The 18454-nt window shown below is 36.8% G+C and overlaps 1 protein-coding gene across 2 annotated transcripts in view; it reads left to right on the top strand.

Annotated features, from left to right (window-relative positions):
- Positions 1 to 18454, top strand: part of trappc12 (trafficking protein particle complex subunit 12) — a 59362-nt gene that overhangs the window by 16887 nt on the left and 24021 nt on the right. For both annotated transcript variants that reach the window (XM_008118584.3, XM_003215486.4), the window contains exons 3-6: positions 948 to 1064; positions 6408 to 6521; positions 8103 to 8241; positions 17132 to 17244. In XM_008118584.3, coding sequence (XP_008116791.2) covers positions 948 to 1064; positions 6408 to 6521; positions 8103 to 8241; positions 17132 to 17244 — 483 coding nt within the window. The remainder of the gene's footprint in view (positions 1 to 947; positions 1065 to 6407; positions 6522 to 8102; positions 8242 to 17131; positions 17245 to 18454) is intronic.

Raw genomic sequence — 18454 nt, 5'->3', positions numbered from 1 at the left:
CCATTTATCACTAATCCAGATAGTTGTTTGAAGTTCTCTCAACAACTTAATCAAATGAAATGGGAAAAAGAGTCCTTCACATACTGGTGGCAGTGCATCCTTCACATTCAGTGACCCCATCCAACAGTTTCATGCAAATCATAATAGACTGAGAGACCAAAGCGAACTCCATGGGAGGAGCAAGTATTTCTCAGCATCATCTAGGATGAGATAGTGGAAGTGCACACACACACACACCAAGCTGCAGGTAGCTTCACAGCACTGTTTTGCATGGGGGTAGGAATGAATAAAATCAAACTCTGCTTTTCTCCTTCACTTGTGATGGAGTAAGGGGGGATAGAGACCTTCATGTAATGACAGAACAGTGCAGACTTGCTGACTTGGCAAATCAGAAGTTGCTAAAGTCAACAGGGTTAATATTTAGATTGGGGATGGGGGGGGGGGGGGGGAATCCGGTTTCTTTGTATTGTCTCCTTTGAAGGGTGAAGAATATACCTCGCTCAAAAAAAAAGATAATTCTAATCAGGCAACCTTTCCTCAATAGTTATGAGACAGCAAAAAGAAAGGAAAGTAATGGGCCCAAAGTTCTCCAGATACCACATCTCCTATTATGGTAACCAGATCATGGGAGTAAAAATTACTTATAGAAAGCCGTTGGTCTTCCTATTCAGAGACAAAAACCAAAATGACAAAAATGAGTTTTCTTTTAAGAATGAGGAGATGGCAAGCATATCCCATTCTACACAATAAAAGCTGTTTTCAGTGTGACAATTTTTAAAAAATTACCGTTGTGAACATAGGAAGTGGTGCAGATATTCCTGCATTCAAGGCCCTTGTTAAGTAGGAGGATTCTTGAGCATGTATTTTTCATTAATGTATGAAGTTTGTATTTTTAAAATATTTGTATTAACCAAATATTGAGTGTATGTATTGTATTTTCTTTTCAGGGTGATGCCGTTAAGGACTTAATGCTCCGCTTCCTTGGTGAACAGGCTGCAGGGAAAAGACAAGTTCTAAATGCCAATTCTGTGGAGCAGTCTTTTGTGGGCTTGAAGCAGCTGATAGTAAGTAGCAAGGTGTTTTCTCTCTTGATGCATACTGAGCCACAAGACTTCTTTTATAGATAGCCAGGAGCTGAAATTATTCTCATCCTCAAATGTACATGATTCAGTGCCCTGCATTTTAATAATCTGGAACAAGGATGGGCAGAAAGTAAATGATGACTTGCTAGTAAATCTCTTCATGAGTAGCCATAGATCAGCCAGGGTTTTTGCCTTCCAGTTATTTCACAATAACAGAAATAAAATGATGTGCTCCACAAACATCTTAAATTAAAACATTGATTTTTTAAAAATAAATCTTGCAGCAACCAGGAATTGGTTTTTGCTTGGATTTTCAGTAAAAGTAATTTACAGCATTGGTATTTGAAACATACATGGTCCTAGAATAGTTTTTTTTTTTCTAATTCCCCAAATCCTTATTGGGGTGATACCTTCATTAGTCCAATGAAAACATGACAAAGTGTGTAGGTTTTGCATTTGCCAGGACTTAATGGTAAACAAAGAGTAAAATGTTGATGGTATGACTGTGGCCCCTTCTGCCCAGCTGAATAAAATCCCACATTATCTGATTTGAACTGGAATATATGGCAGTGTGGACTCAGATAACTCAGTTCAAAGCAGATATTGTGAGATTTTTCTGCCTTGATATTCTGAGTTATATGGCTGTGTGGAAGGGCCCTGTAACTGTTGCATCTTGGGGCTCTAGCAAAAACTGCTTTAAATGCAATTTCCTGCTTTTTGGCAGGGGGTTGGACTGGATGGCCCAACTCTACTATTCTATGATTCTACTGTAAAGTAGAACTTACATGTTTTAACACTTGGTCTAGACCAGTGGTTCTCAACCTGTGGGTCCCCAGATGTTTTGGCCGTCAACTCTCAGAAATCCTAACAGCTGGCTGGGATTTCTGAGAGTTGTAGGCCAAAACACCTGGGGGCCCTCAGATTAAGAACTACTGCCTTAAGACAGTTCCAAATTATTTTAAAAAGTGACTGATGTATTAAGGGGAAAGTTTTAAAGGTCTAGCAGACCATTGTCTTTGCTTCCTGAAAATTCAATTTTCTACCATAAACTCGTGTGTGGGTAGATTTTCCTGTAGCATTTGCTTAGGGTCTCCATGTCAGTAATTTTGAAATTGTTTTGCCTCTGTCTTCTTATATTAGTTAGTGTGTAATATATTCATTTACACTTGAAATAAATAATAACCCATCTGTGCACTGTTACTGCCTTAAAGTAAAAAATATTCATTGATAATATGAATTTGACACATAAAATCTATAATGACTAATCTATAATGACTATAGTGCCAATGCATTACCTCATGTTGGATAAACAGTACCCCACTGTTAAAACAGAATAGGTTATTAAGGTCAGTTTTTGTTCCTGCTGTTATTGTTTGTCATTGTGTTTTTTTACATGAAAAAGACTAACTTGGGGACAGTGTCAGCTCAGGGTTGTTGTTTTTTTCAATGAACTAAAATGTCTCATCTAATAGTATAAGGGTTAGTGAAAATTATATTGCTAGTAACTTTCAGCAAACTTTAGCCTTAGAAGGAGTTACTGAATGAGTCTTTCCAAGTATGTCAAAGTGTTCTTCCAAAGTAATTTACTTGGGAGAAAACTATCATAGCAAATGGAGGAGGACATATTAATCATTTTAATGGCATTGCATGTGGAGCTAATGACTCCCTTTTGAGACTCCATTTGGAGAAAAATCATATACATTTTCTTAGTCTCCTCACTTAATGTTGACAACATGTTGTCAAATATGATAAGGTCTCGATCTTGTATATGTTTACTTTTTATTGCAAAGGTTTCCTTCATTTTTTTTAAGTCCTCCTCATTTACATTATACTTTTACTGTTGACATAAAGAAGTTGCTGACTGGTCCTGCTTCCATTTATTGTGGCAAAAAGTGAAATGGATAATGAAATACTCTTCATTTTGTGCAGTAAGGAAACTTGTGGCTATTTAGAATTTTTTCTGTGATTCCTCGCTGTTTGTGATTAGACATTCAGCTACACCGCAGTTTAGTGTGGTATGAATGAGCCGCATGGAGCCTGAAGCTCATTTGTTTCCCTTAATCCCTGGACCTCTGGTCCAGCCACTAAACAGCATCTGACATTTATTTATTTATTTATTTATTTATTCACACATTTGTATCCTGTCCTTCTCACCTGGGGGGGGGGGTGGGGGGGGCAGGGCAGCTTCACAGCCTTTCTTCTTTTAGCCAATATTTACCAGGTCATTCAAATCAACAAACTATGGCTATACTTTCCATTCTTTTTGTTAAAAAAAACTTAGGATGAATATGAAACTGGCAAAAAAATCTTCTCAAAATGCCTCTAAAAGGTCCTTTCAGAATAGTTGTTGAATTATATTGTACATTATTATATTACATTTTTGATGTAATTTCATTATTTTATACTCCCCATGAAACAAGTCATATAGCTATGTTACTTGCAATTCATTACGTCCAGCCTTTTGGTGGAACCTTGATTTGTATCTATGAGTATTTCAAAATCAAACCAAAATTAAGCATGTCTTGGATAAATACCATACTCCATTCTTCTGCTGCTTATCATGCTGTACAGTGGTTTCATTTTTTTCAGGAGCTGTAGTTGTAGGACTGCCATGAAGCCAAAGTAGTAACTTGGGGTTTAATATTAATAATTTTATGTCAGTGAGATAAGTTTTTTAAGCCTGGTTCCTCTCGACAGAAAGCTGAGTAATCTTCAGTAGCTCACTTCAAAGTATAAGTAAGCAAATGTAAGTAAGAAATTTAATAACAGTAATAATGTTTTTGAATTTTTATTTGAAATCAGAGATCCATTTATTTACTGTGTCTGGTCTGTTACTCTGCTTTATTACCTGAACTGTTTAACCTTCATTGCATATGTACATCTGTCATATATCAAAGAACAGATGGTGTCCATTCCTGCAGTTCTGTGTCCTCTGGCTGTGATCCCATTAAAATGCAGGATGGTTTGTGCCTCTACCTGAGTAAGGGGAGATGAAGGTGGGGTGATAGGCTGTCTGTTAGTGCAGCTTAGTGGCTAAGGGCTATAAACCAGGAAGTTTATACTTATTCTAATCTCACCCCTGTCATGGAGCCACTAAGTAACCTGGGGCAGGCCGTTATTCTGTCAGCTTCTGCTTTCCATCTGCAATATGTGAACAGAAATGTTGACCTGTCTTGTAGGGTTCTTGTAAGGAGCATTTAAATAGTGTCTTATGAATAGGATTGGGGTTAAGGTTATTGAAAGACAATCTAGATTAGCTGCCATATGTTTACTGATGACATGAAACCCAACATCAACTATTTCATATGTTGTTAAATAGTTATATCTGTGTTACATGTATATGTATATATTTGATTTCTATCTTGTCTTTCTCTCAAAATTGGGACACATGGCGGTTCTAAGTATTGCTATCAACAGTATAAAGATTTCAGCCCACCATCTGTATCAAAAACTATTTTAACACAAACCTCAAATTCTCTTTCTTCTCAACTCAACAGAATCAAACATTCTGAATTTGCTTTCATGACCACATGAATGTGAGTGATTATTCTTTCCCTTCCTAAATTTCTCCTAAGACTGAAATAGGAAGCTTTTTACTTCTTTTCCCCGAGCTGCTATTCTATGAGTGGCTTTTTCTAGAAATTTCATGAGCTAGTCAGTGCACTGGTACCTCCATAACCTTTAGTAAATGTCATGGCACTACCATCTTAACAAATTATTGGTGTGATTTTCTTCTACTCTAGTACGATGTATCCAGCCAGCAAACTCAGTAGAGCTGGTATTTCATCCATAAGTATTTGAAGTTTCTCTCATCAAAGAGGAGACCAGAATGAAATATATGATGGGTGGTTTTGGTTATGATATGATCGCCAGGTGTATATTTTTAGAAAGAACTGTATTTTATTCTGGAATATCCTACTTGTATAAAACTAGCTATGCTCTCTTATGTAAGAATACTCATTCTTCACATCTTCCCTCCTTTTCCACCCAGGGTTCTTGCTTTATTATTATTATCAGAAGTGATTATCAATATTATACTTCAGTTCTTTATTCCAAAATGTAAATTACATTGTTAAGTGATGAAAGAGACTGGTCTAGTTTAGAGGATCATGCCGAACTCTTTAAACCATGACAGCTGGCATTGAGCCAAACTTTCCTCCATCACTGTCCAACATGTATATTGTTTTTGGCATGTTGACATTCTTAATTGCTGTTAAGTTGGCTTTGACTTTTTCAGCCCTGTGAGTGAAAGACCTCAGAAGCACTGTCCCCACTGGCCCAAAGCTGGGAGAAAGCCCGAATTCGTCATGATAGAGAGTACTTGCCCAAGGTCACTATATGGATCTCGATGGCTAAGTGGGAATAAGGACCCTGGCCTCCAAAGTCATAGTTCACTATACCACTTCCTTAGCTTTCCTCAAACCATTGCACCACTTTCTTAGCTTTGACAAAAAGTTCTCTGTCTCATGATACTCTTTTCTAAGGAAATTCCTCTAGTGTTTTATATATTTGTGGATTTACATAAATTTGGCAAAATAGAATACAAATTGTTCAACATTTCTATTACTGTATTTGGGAATTGCAGCAAATAATTTCTGTTATTGGGGAATCTCCTACTGAAGTCTATATATTTTAAAATCCTGTACTTCTCATCACGGTGCAGTGTGTGTATTCAGTGATATTGGTGTCCAGAAAATTGAGTGCATGAATGTGTGATCTCTCTTTTGGGGTGAGAAGGGGTGTTTGAATGGGATTATTTCTCAGTTTCCATTGATACCAGATCTGAATGAATGGTGACATGTTTAAAAATCCCAAGTTTTTATAGTCACTAAAATGTTCATTTTACCCAGCTGTATTTCTCAAGTATTCCTTATTGGATGACCTTCATGAATCCATTGATTCAAAACTAATAGATGCATAATTTGATCCCAGGAAGAAAAAAATAAAAATGTTCTTTGCTGAGAATAGGTGGGCTTTTTTCATAATAACAAAATTGTTTTATATTTCAGAAGGGTTTAAGAGCCGATTACTATTTCTTGAACCAAACCATCTCTGGTCCATCATAATAAATTGTGCATGCCTTTACACCAGCGATCTTCTAATTGTAAATTGTGAGTCATGCCTGGCTTCGCTTTTTGCCTAATTATACAAGCAGCTTTGACAAATGACATTCCACTTCCTACTGGCCAGCTTTGCTGACCTTGTCATTATTACTAATGGTTAGCTGTAGCTGCTTCAAGCAAAATAAACAGCTTCAGGTTCTAAGCTGCTGAATTTATTTGTTACTTAGCCTGTTCTCCTTTTCTGCCCTCTCTATTCTTCCAGAGCAGCAAAAACTGGAGAGCAGCAGTTGACTTATGTGGACGACTTCTGACTGCCCATGGTCAAGGCTATGGCAAAAGTGGCCAGCCCACAAGTCATACCACAGATTCCCTGCAGGTGCGTTTGCATTTTAGTCCAACTAAAGTTCTTTAGTTCCTTTTTGCAAATAGGTACATATATCCATCTGCCATATATGTGTTTGCCTTCAGTTCTTACACTTGCACTTTTAAAACAGACTTGTAGAAGTCTGCTGGAATGTTATCATAGCTGAATACTACCAGCTAATGTTTATAGCCCACTTTTGCATACAGCTTGCATCAGCAGCAAGAAGACCGCAATCAGATTGTAAGAAAGAGATCTCATCTTACTAATTTTAACATCATGACCAATTGAGATTTTTTTTTGTTTCCAACCTGTTTTACTTCTATCTCCGATTTATGATACTTTTAAATGCATCATAATGCATTTAATGCATTGCAGGAAAAATAATTATCGCCCAAAACAGATCTGAGGTTCTTCATGAGAACAGAGGTTCATCAGCTTCACTGATGCTGAGGAAACATCTTTGTTGCTTGCTCTTATTGTAGCTTTAAAAAGTCATATGGCATTAGCAAGAATATGCATTTTCTCATGCTTAGAAAATGTCAATACGAAATCATGTTTCATTAACTGCATTTGCAATTTCTTGATTTAAAATATTATAAAAACCAAGGCAATAAAAAGCTATACTGGGTTCATAGTTTCAAATCTTTTGCTGTATTCAGTTATTATTGCATTATCAAATAGCTTTGAGTTGACAGCAGCTAATTACTTTATGTTGCTCTTTAAAAATCTGAACACTACAGTGCAAGCCAGCGCTTGAAGCATGTGATATTCCTCATTCAACCCTTTTAATTCTTTGGTGAAACCACACTCCATAACTGTGAAAGTAAATTAGTTAAAGTTACACTGCAAATAGAGTGGCATTAACCCTCACTTAGTTACTGACATATTGTTAATATAATTACTTCTTAATTTGGACAAAAGTAATGCATTCTGTATAACTCATTACTTAGAAAAAGTAACTTCCATGTTCTGACTAGTACTGTAATGTAAATCACTATTTTATTTTTAATTTTTTTTTTGCAATTCTTTTATGCTCTGTAGAGTGCACAGAGTACTGTATAAGTCTGAGAATGTTGTATGTAACACTGAGGTGCATCTACACTGTAGAATGAATGCAGTTTGACACCACTTTAACTGCCATAGCATGGTGCTATGGATGCATGGGATTAGTCATTTTACAATCTGAAAAAGCAGGTTTCTATCCATTTTACAAGGAACTTAGCCTTCTCTGCCAAAGTGCTAGTACGTCACCAAACTATAAATCCCAGAATTCATACCATTGAGCCATTACAGTTAACATGATATTAAATTGCACAAATTCTACAGTGTACATGCACCCTGAAACAAACCATTATAGTTACATTGGCAAATAAAACACAACAATAACTGAAGTTTTAACCATTTTTAAAAGGAATGTTGGATTTCCTTTACTCCTTTCAACAAAAATTGTTACATCGAAGCTGGTTTCACATGAATTTCTGTGACTATACCTTTCCAGCTGTTATATTTTAAGAGGTTAGAACACTGATAGTAAGTCTGCTTATAGAGCAAAAACTGACAAATAATTTAATTCTGTCCTTTATTACCATTAAGCTTTGGTTCGTAAGACTGGCTCTTCTGATGAAACTGGGTCTTTTCCAAAATGCTGAAATGGAATTTGAACCATTTGGAAACCTAGACCAGCCTGATCTATATTATGAATATTACCCTCATGTATATCCTGGACGCAAAGGTAAACTGGTTTGTTTCATGTTTTTACTATTACATTTATCACAATGGGTATAATGTAGCCACAGCTAAAAGCCACTAGAACACTGCTTCTTAAACTGCGGGTCCCAACCCCAAATGCCTCTGGCTCAGCATTGTGGTATTGAAAAAGCTGACAATAAAAGTTTTCTGAACATTTCCTAGTGGCTGTTTTAGACATTTGCAGGAAACTGTTGTGGATACTACAGATGATACTTCAATTGTATTACATAATAAGGTAAATCAGCCTGTTTAGCAAGCCTTACAAAGGCTGATTTGTTATGCGGAAATCTTAGGGTTTTTAAATACCTATTTTATATACCTATCTACCCAGGATCAAGTAAAAATCTCTTGGGCCAAAAGAGGTCCCTAGTGAAAAAGTAGTAGTAGTAGTAGTAGTAATAAGTAAAGACACTGAAAAAGTGGGGTTTTTTTGTTTGGTTCCTTAACAGTGACTGGTTAAGAAATTGAAATGTATTCGGGTCAAAAATAAGACTAGATAGAGCTAATTTTTCTGTGGCAGACAATAGATCTGTTAGATCAGAGCTTGGGAAACACTATCACATTTTCTTTGTTCACGTTTGAGGGCTATTATACTGACAGGCTGAAAGACAGAAAAAGCAAACCCGAAAAATTTGCCTTAAGAAAAACGCTGGGAAAAGAAATCTGAATCTGTTGATAAGCTGCTAATTTTAATGATAAAATAAATATACATCATACATATATTTTAGCTACTATGCAGCATGATAATATGCTGATGGTTGCTAATTTTCTTTTCATTTTTTGGTGTAACCAGCATAACTGTAAAATCTTTGATTTATTTATCTCATTTTGATTCACAATAGTTAAATGAATTAGGCAATTAAAATGCACTTTGCAATCAAATGTGTCGAGATACAAATAAATAATGGTTATGGAAGTGGCACAGAATACATTTCATTTAATTCATGTGTGTAATTTAGATCAATTCAAAATATTCATTGAATTAAGTGCAATGCATTTCATTTTGAAGCAGCATATGAGTTTCAGTCTAGAAATGATATGAATTTCCAAGAACGTCTCTTAACATTTGGGATACTATTTTTTTCTATACAACTTTAAACCCATTAAATTATTCCCCCGAAATGATTTTGGCTCTCTCTCTTTTTTATATATTGCCTCTTTGTCACTCATAGTTGCCTGATTTAACTATTAAGTTTGATTGATATTCCAAATACTTCATTTTTTCCATCTTTTCCTTCCAATGTGCATCTTGAAACTCTTTGTCTGGCAGCTCGTTCTGTTAATTAGGGTTAAGCTGGTACTCTTTCTTCTGCCTACATGCCATGCTGTGCATAATCCATAGTTTTGGTCTCTTGGGAATCTCATTGGCTCTAGACTGAAGCCTCAAAACCTGAAGGCAATGTGTGTAGAGAATTTTAATTCCCACTCTTCATCCATTTCAACTTAACACATGCAGAACTTTATATATGATTGGCACATACATGTGTATACACCCAAGTATATTTTCTTTCATGTCACTTATCTGTGATGTTCTGTCTGCTATGGAGTGAAGTTAATACATGAGCTCTAAACTCATCCCTGCAACCTGCCAAGAGTTTCTACATGTTTTGTTAAATATGTTTTGTTCATTCTGCATCAAACCCTGTAGTCCAGTTTTAAGAAACATTTGCTATTTGAAATCTACTCTGCAAAACTAATTTCAGCGCTAATGTTAATTTTCATAATATGTGAAGTTTTACAATCCATTGTTTACCGACAGACTTCATAGCAGTCTTTGTTCTCTGGAATCACTAACGATCATTGGACTGGTTTAGTAATCCAGTTGAGGGGGAGGTGAAACAACTTAATCCCTTACTTTACCTTAGTGAAATAACTATTTATATGCAGAGTATACCTTCAAGCTTACTATGACACTACATTTCTCCAGTGTTGGGGTTACATGGTCCTGTAAAGCAAGAAACTATGCTGATGGAAGCAGTGCTGCAAGCAGGGTCTGGCAGCCTTCTGCTGAAGGGCCAGACTGAGTGTGCCAAACAGTTACAGGGAAGCAGCAGTAGTGGGGGATGACATTGGTGGGGGATCTTTTAGAGCAGGGTCCTCAAACGTTTAAAGCAGAGGGCCGGTCCACAATCCTTCAGACTGTGGAGGGGCCGAATTATCATTTGGAAAAAAACCGAACAAATTCCTATGCACACTGCACATGTCTTATTTGTAGTGCAAAACAACAACAACAACAACAACAATGAAAGAACAATACAATATTTAAAAATCAAAACAATTGTAACCAGCATAAACCTATTAGGATTTCAATGGGAAGTGTGGGCCTGCTTCTGGCCAATGAGATAGTCAAGTGAATTAGGATTGTTGTTGTTGTTGTGTGCCTTCAAGTCATTTTAGACTTTGGGCGAGCCTAAGTCTAAAATTATTTATTTATTCATTTACTACCTTTATTTATTACATTTATATCCCGCCCTTCTCACCCTGAAGGGGACTCAGAGCAGCTGTATGTACATACAATCTATATATATAAAAGAGTGATGGCATCACAGCAATTCACAAAACAACAAAAGTACAGGCCCCCCAACCTCAAAATTTGACAACACAACCCATCATCCACGCCTCAAGGTTGATACAACAAAAAGAAAAGAAAAATAAAGTCCTAATTAGAGGGAGAGCAATAATTGCCTAGCAACCAAGGGACAGCCAGGTTTCAGTTAGGGGACAGGCAGATTTAGGCCTCACTTAGGCTTCTTCCACAGATTATCTAATTTGCACAGGATTATATGGCAGTGTAGACTCAAGGCCCTACCACACAGCTATATAGCCCATTTATAATCTTATATTATCTGCTTTGCACTGGATTATCTTGACTCCACACTACCATATAATCCACTTCAGCGTGCATTTTATACAGCTGTGAAGAAGGGGCCTCATATAATCCAGTTCTGAGCAGATAATATAAGATTAGAAATATACAGTAGAGTCTCACTTATCCAACGTAAACAGGCCGGCAGGATAAGTGAATATGTTGGATAATAAGAAGGGATTCAGGAAAAGCCAATTAAACATCAAATTAGGTAATCGTTATACAAATTAAGCACCAAAACATCATATTATACAACAAATTTGACAGAAAAAGTAGTTCCATGCGCAGTAATGCTATGTAGTATTTACAGTAGAGTCTCACTTATCCAACACTCGCTTATCCAACGTTCTGGATTATCCAACGCATTTTTGTAGTCAATGCTTTCAATATATCGTGATATTTTGGTGCTAAATTCATAAATACAATAATTACTATATAGCATTACTGTGTACTGAACTACTTTTTCTGACAAATTTGTTGTCTAACATGATGTTTTGGTGCTTAATTTGTAAAATCATAACTTAATTTGATGTTTAATAGGGTTATCCTTAATTCCTCATTATCCAACATATTCGCTTATCCAACGTTCTGCCGGCCCGTTTATGTTGGATAAGTGAGACTCTACTGTACTGTATTTACAAATTTACCACTAAAATATCACAATGAATTTAAAACACTGACTACAAAAACATTGATTATGAAAAGGCAGACTGCGTTGGATAATCCAGAACATTGTATAAGCGAATGTTGGATAAGTGAGATTCTTCTTTAATATGAAATAATTACTGGGATAGAATAATGCAGAACAATATAATCTCTAAAACCAGGACAATAAATAAACAGGGGAATTCCACACAGGAAACAATCGGGGCCAGCTAACACCTCCCAACAAAGTATTCCCATCATCAAAGTCTGGCAAATCCTGTTTTCTCAGGGCCACAGACAGTAGAAGCACATAAAATATCGCAAACAACACCACTCTGAAAACAAGGGAATTCCAGACAGGAAACAATCAGGGCCAGCTAACACCTCCCAACAAAGTATTCCCATCATCAAAGTCTGGAAAATCCTCTGTTTTCTCAGGGCCACAGACAGTAGAAGCACATAAAATATCGCAAACAACACCACTCTGAAAACAAGGGAATTCCAGACAGGAAACAATCAGGGCCAGCTAACACCTCCCAACAAAAAATTCACTCAGGGAGGAAACAGCCAGGCTTTAAAGCTGCAAGGCCATTACATCCTAATCATTTTTCCTAATTGCAGCATTCATACTTGCCTCCAACAAACAAAAAAAACAAACAGAAATATTGTATATTCACAACCTTTAGGAAATAATATCCCCTGATGGCACAGCGTGTTAAAGCGCTGAGCTGCTGAACTTCTGGACCGAAAAGCCACAGGTTTGAATTGGGGGAGCGGAGAGAGCCCCCACTGTTAGCTCCAGCTTCTGCCAACCCAGATGTTCGAAAACATGCAAATGTGAGTGCATCAATAGGTACTGCTCCGGCGGGAAGGTAACGCCGCTCCATGCAGTCATCCCACATGACCTTGGAGGAGTCTACGGACAAGGCCGGCTCTTCGGCTTAGAAATGGAGATGAGCACCAACCTCCAGAGTAAGACACGACTGGACTTAATGTCTGGGGAAAACCTTTACCCTTGACCTTAACTACCACCAATTCCTCAATACTTTCTTTCCCATACCACCAGACTTCGCCACAGCAACGCGTGGCCGGGCACAGCTAGTATATTATATTATTAACATAGCAAAATATTAGCATTATATATTACTATATTGAACTATACCACTATACTGTAATATGATATGTAATATATAACATATAATTAATATTATTATATGGTATTATTATCAATATTATATGTATATACAATATATTATATTATTAAAACGATATAAAATATTATATTATAAAACAGAGGGCGGGGGCCATGTAAATGACCTTGGAGGGCCGCATCCGGCCCCCGGGCCTTAGTTTGGGGACCCCTGTTTTAGAGAATGGCAGTGGCAACATACCTAACACTTGTTAGTACTGCACAGAAGGAGACATAATAAACTCCTATGATGATTGTCTCATCATTGATCTTCTACCTATGATGAGGCAGTCCAAAATGAAACAAGATAATACCAGAACTCCCATATCAGAAGGCACTCAGCAAGCTAATGGGGAAAATCAGAGAACAAGGAGTACTGTGGCTAATAACCTTTCAGGACTCAAGCTGAAAAGACTTTTAGTTGTTGACATGCTCCTAACTGAAAGAAAATTCTGAAGCTGTACAACACATATGGTAGGAGGATGGAATATGAGAAGCATGAATAGGGAGAAGCTAGGAATTGTAAAACAAGAAATGGAAGACAATAAGCACTGCAATATTTTGAGTGAGGAAGCTAAAGTGGGCTGGAATGGGGCATCTAATTACATAGTGTTTTATTTAGGAAATGAAAATCTAAGAAGAAATGGGATAACATTAATAGTGAGGAAAGTTGTAGCAGTCAAAGGATATAATACAAAGCCAGAATCATGTCAGTAGGATTTTAAGAAGAACCCATCAATATAATCATAATCCTATTTTACACTCCCAACTGCAGAAAAGAAGAAACTGAAAGCTTCTGTGTGTGTGTGTGATCAATTTCCATGAAGAAATTGGTCACACACCAAAACTGGGTTTGTTGTTCATTATAGGAGATTGAAATGGAAAAGTCGAAAACAGACAAGAATCAAAATTATAGGGCAAATTGACAGGATCACGAAATGAAGTAGGCGAGTAACTAATTGAATGTTGTAAGATCAACATGTATCAATTGTAAACACATTCTTCAAGCAACTTGAGATAACTGTATATATAAACATTATCTAATGGCCAATATAGAAATCAAATAGACTACATAACTGAAAAAAAGACAAAAAAGCTCTATTCTCTCTGCAAGATCAAGACAGAACATTGTCTGATATTAGTCCATGAGCACAGATCATGGACTAATATAAAAAATCAGAGCAAGGTTCAAAGTGAGCACGAATACATGCATTGTGCCAAAATAACTACAGTACTTGAACATTTCCATAGAGTGTAAAGATAATCTTTTAAAAGTAGATTTGTCCTATTAAGTCTAATTGAAGACAGCCAACACTGGCAACTAATTTTGAAAATAGCTTCCTCTTAACACTCCAGAAGCAACTCAGGTTGCTCCTGACACAAAAAAAAACAAAAACAAAAACACTGAATCTATGTATTCTTATTGTTTAAGTCAGTGGTCCTCAACCTGTGGGTCCCCAGGTGTTTCAACTCCCAGAACACCTAAAAGCTGGTAAACTGGCTGGGATTTCTGGGAGTTGTAGGCCAAAACACCTAGGGACCCACAGGTTGAGAACCATTGTTTTAAGTTAATGTTGCTACAAGGCCATTAATATAAAGGCTGGTTATGTATTTTAAGATTGTGTAGTAAAATTGAATACAAATAATAATAATAATAATAATAATAATAATAATAATAATAATAATAATAATAACAACAACAACAACAACTTTATTCTTGTATCCCATCTCCATCTCCCCGAAGGGACTCGGGGCGGCTTACACAGGGACGAGCCCAAAAACAATAACATAGCATTACATACAACAGTAATTTAAAAAGTAATTTAAAACAATATAACAAAGGTATAAACAACATAACACAACAGTTACTTTATGTTTACAGTTTAAGTTTGTAAACAGATTGCATGTTAAACGCGCACTTGATCATCTACGTTTTCAATTCCCGACGGAAGATGGGCAATGAAGAAGCCAACCTAATCTCCCTGGGGAGAGTTCCAGAGCCGGGAGGCCAACAGCAAGAAGGCCTTCTTCCTCGTCCCCACCAGTTGCGCTTGGGACAGAGGTGGGAGCGAGAGAAGGGCCTTCCCAGAAGATCCTAGGGCCTGCGCAGGTTCGTAGGGGAGGAGGCGATCGTGGAGATAGGCAGGTCCTGAACCATTTAAGGCTTTGTAGGTAATAACCTGCACCTTGAATTGGGCCCAGAAACTTATCGGTAGCCAGTGGAGCTGCTTGAACAGGAGGGTTGACTGCTCTCTGTAGCTTGCATTAATATATAAATATTATAAATTATATATACTAAATATATTTATATTATATATATTATATAATAATATAGTATTATATGATGATGATGATGATGATGATGATGATGATGATAACAATAGATTTGTATTTCGCCTTAGGGGACCTAGGGGATAATGATGCTGCTGGTGATTTATTTTTATTTTTAACTGTCATAGGACCAAGGACTTAACTATTAGTCATTCTGGGTAAATTATGTGGGATTCTTAGTCTTGCTAATTTAATTGTCATGTATTTCAAACTAGTATGGACATATAACAATAACAGAGAATCTTTCATTTTTGAAACAGCAAGCACATTTCTTCTCCTGGTGGAACAAGTCAAGAGATGATTTTTGAAATGACAAGTCCACATACAACCTCATTTCCTGCAGTTTCTGTCACCGTCCCTCTAACACTTCCATATTGTTCATTGGTTACTTACTCAGTTATGGCCACACACTCAACACAGAAAGCAAATCAGAAAGTAAATGTTCATTCTTTGAAAATTGTGTCCTTCATTGAGTTACTGATATCCTCTTTACGCTGGTGGAAAAACCAGGCCTTATTTTGATGAATGACTGACGTTATTCATCTTTTCATATGTATAAACCCAGATATACACTTTTAATGTTGGTCCAAAGATCACAAGGTCCTGAATGTATTTCTTCTGCTCAAAGAGGTTATTTTTCCTGTCTTTCGGCCTTGCCCCCTTTTAAATAGATATACATAACAAGATTCTAAAACGTTGGCACATACTGTAAAGCAGTTGTGACATGAATGAGAGAGAAAAGGTAAACAGAGTACAGTTGAATGTGTTGTGTGTTTGTTAGGCACTTTGCTGTTTTACTTTAGTGGAATTCCCAAAATTACAAATCCAACACCACATCCTGTGAGAAAAGCTTGTATTTACAGTTCAACAGCTTCTTGAAGGACCATGTGATTGCCACTTCTCCTTTAGCAAAATTACAAGAAACAAAACTGTTTAGGAAAACATCTTTAAGGTCATTTCACCTTGTTAGTAACTGATAAGTGCTTAAAAAGAATGTCATGCTTTACAGGGCCAAGGTGAGGGCACTCGTGTGCTTCACAATAAGTCATGCAAATTGTTTGTCTAACAGTTGGATTTAAACTAAAGAAATTGGCTTCAGTTCAGGTTGGATGCCAATTTTATTTGCCAGTCCAAAATAAAACTTTGGTGTTTGTTCTAGTGCTACATCTTTGTGATGGGGTTATGGATTTCCACTGCATGCAATACTCTTTACTAAAGAGCTTTCCTTCCTTGCAGCAGCACATAGGATCATTAATTTTGCTTAATAGAGAATCTCAGGCTTAGTAAAATCGTATTTTTTTCTTTGTGCCATGGTAAATATCCATCTATGTACTTTGAGTAGAAAACTGAAATGGAGTAGAGTGGGAACTGCAGCAATATAGTAAGGCAGAAAAAATGGTGTTTGGGAGCCAAAACCACAAGTGGCAGGAAATTGAGCAAATGGGCAGCTGTGAGAGCACAATAGAAAAGTTTAAGCTCTGTTTAGTTTAGCAGCAGTGCACATGCTTCTCTTTTTCCCCAATTGTGTAAATATAATTAAAACAATAAACACCCATACTGCAATGTAATAACAGAAGTCCAAAAGAGCAGTAGGAGCAATAAACCTTAGACAACAGTTCATTAATTCTGATGATAAAGAGGGATGAGAGGCTGTAAGAGAGAGCTGTCGAAAAATGTGTAGTTTATTTTTCTACTAAAGCATGTATCTGTTCTTGTGTTTAATTTGACCTTTCAGATTAAGTGTTCTTACATTGTCGATACTCTGTGCCAGTTATGGCTCAATCCTATTGTTCACTGCAACAACAACAACAATAATCCAGAAGTTTTGTATTACCATTACAGGTTCCATGGTTCCTTTTTCCATGCGAATTTTGCATGCTGAACTTCTGCAGTATCTAGGAAATCCTCAGGAGTCACTCGATAGATTGCACAGTATGAAAACAATCTGCACAAAGGTAAAAATAAACCTCTAGATAATCAACTCAGAATTTCAGCATCTGTAGACTTTGCTGACAGTACACAGAATATCTAGAAAAAAGCAGCCTTTAAGCATCCAGTCCTTAAACACGCTTCTGGAATGAGCTTTGTGTATTCCACGTAGACTGGGATGTACTTAGTCCTAATCTTTTTTTATACCAGTTTTAAAGCACTTCATTTGATGTGTTGCAGTAGCAGATTCCCAGATTAGCTTAGTGTTTACATCTTATTTTTTATTATTTAATATTTAATGTTTATTTTACTTATGTGATATTTGTCTTTACTGTTCTAATGTAGCACAAATCCTGTGTAAAATCATGCTACGTATTTTTGACATTAATATTGAAACCTGAAATATATATAGTCTTTACTCTCAGTAGAGAGAAAGGTATCTTTACAAGAAGGATGTTTCCCCCTCATATTGTTAAAATGAATCCTCTCATAGTGAAAACCTAGTAAGTGGTGAATGTCTATTTTTACCTGAGCATCCTAACCTCAAGAGTACTCTTGAAATGGCAAAAATAATCTTCATCTTCAATGAAGCAGTTATGGAGTTAGAACAATAACATGAAACCAAGATCAACATTGTTGCCTTGTAAGCCGCCCCGAGTTCCTTTAGGGAGATGGGGCAGGATATAAATAAAGTTGTTATCATTATTATTTAACATGAGCAATTTTATTGTATTAGTTTTCTCACAATCTGTCTATAGAATTTGCCTTTTTCACAGACACTAAAACTAAACTGTTAGTTCACTGAGTTCTTCATGACAACTCTTAAGAGCGCCTTTTGGGTTAGTCACTGCTAATTCAAGCTACATGAGTTTCTTATATTTGTGAAGATAGGTTTATTTCAAAGCTGCACAAGATACAGCATGCTGGCCACATGCAGCCCTCTAGAGGATTTTCGGTTGTCCAAAGATGCTGCCACTCTCACTGGTTCCCCTGATGCCACTCATGGAGGTCGTAATTTTATAAGGTTTCTAGCCTTCTCTGACACAGAGCACTGGTGTCTCACCAAACTACAACCCACATTATTCTTTTGCTGCCGAAAGCCATTCCCCACCCTCTTGCTCCAACCTGGATAAGGCAGAATGGGAAAGGCAGTCTGAAGCAAGAGTAGGAGAATAACCCAACCCAGAGGCACATCCTAGTTTGTCTCTTTCCCCGCCACCAGCACTTCCTTAGTTG

This window comes from Anolis carolinensis, chromosome 1 (assembly GCF_035594765.1).
Source record: "Anolis carolinensis isolate JA03-04 chromosome 1, rAnoCar3.1.pri, whole genome shotgun sequence".
Classification (NCBI taxonomy): Eukaryota; Metazoa; Chordata; class Lepidosauria; order Squamata; family Dactyloidae; genus Anolis; species Anolis carolinensis.
The sequence above is the reverse complement of the archived record's forward strand: the minus strand, read 5'-3'. Positions and strand labels throughout refer to the sequence as shown.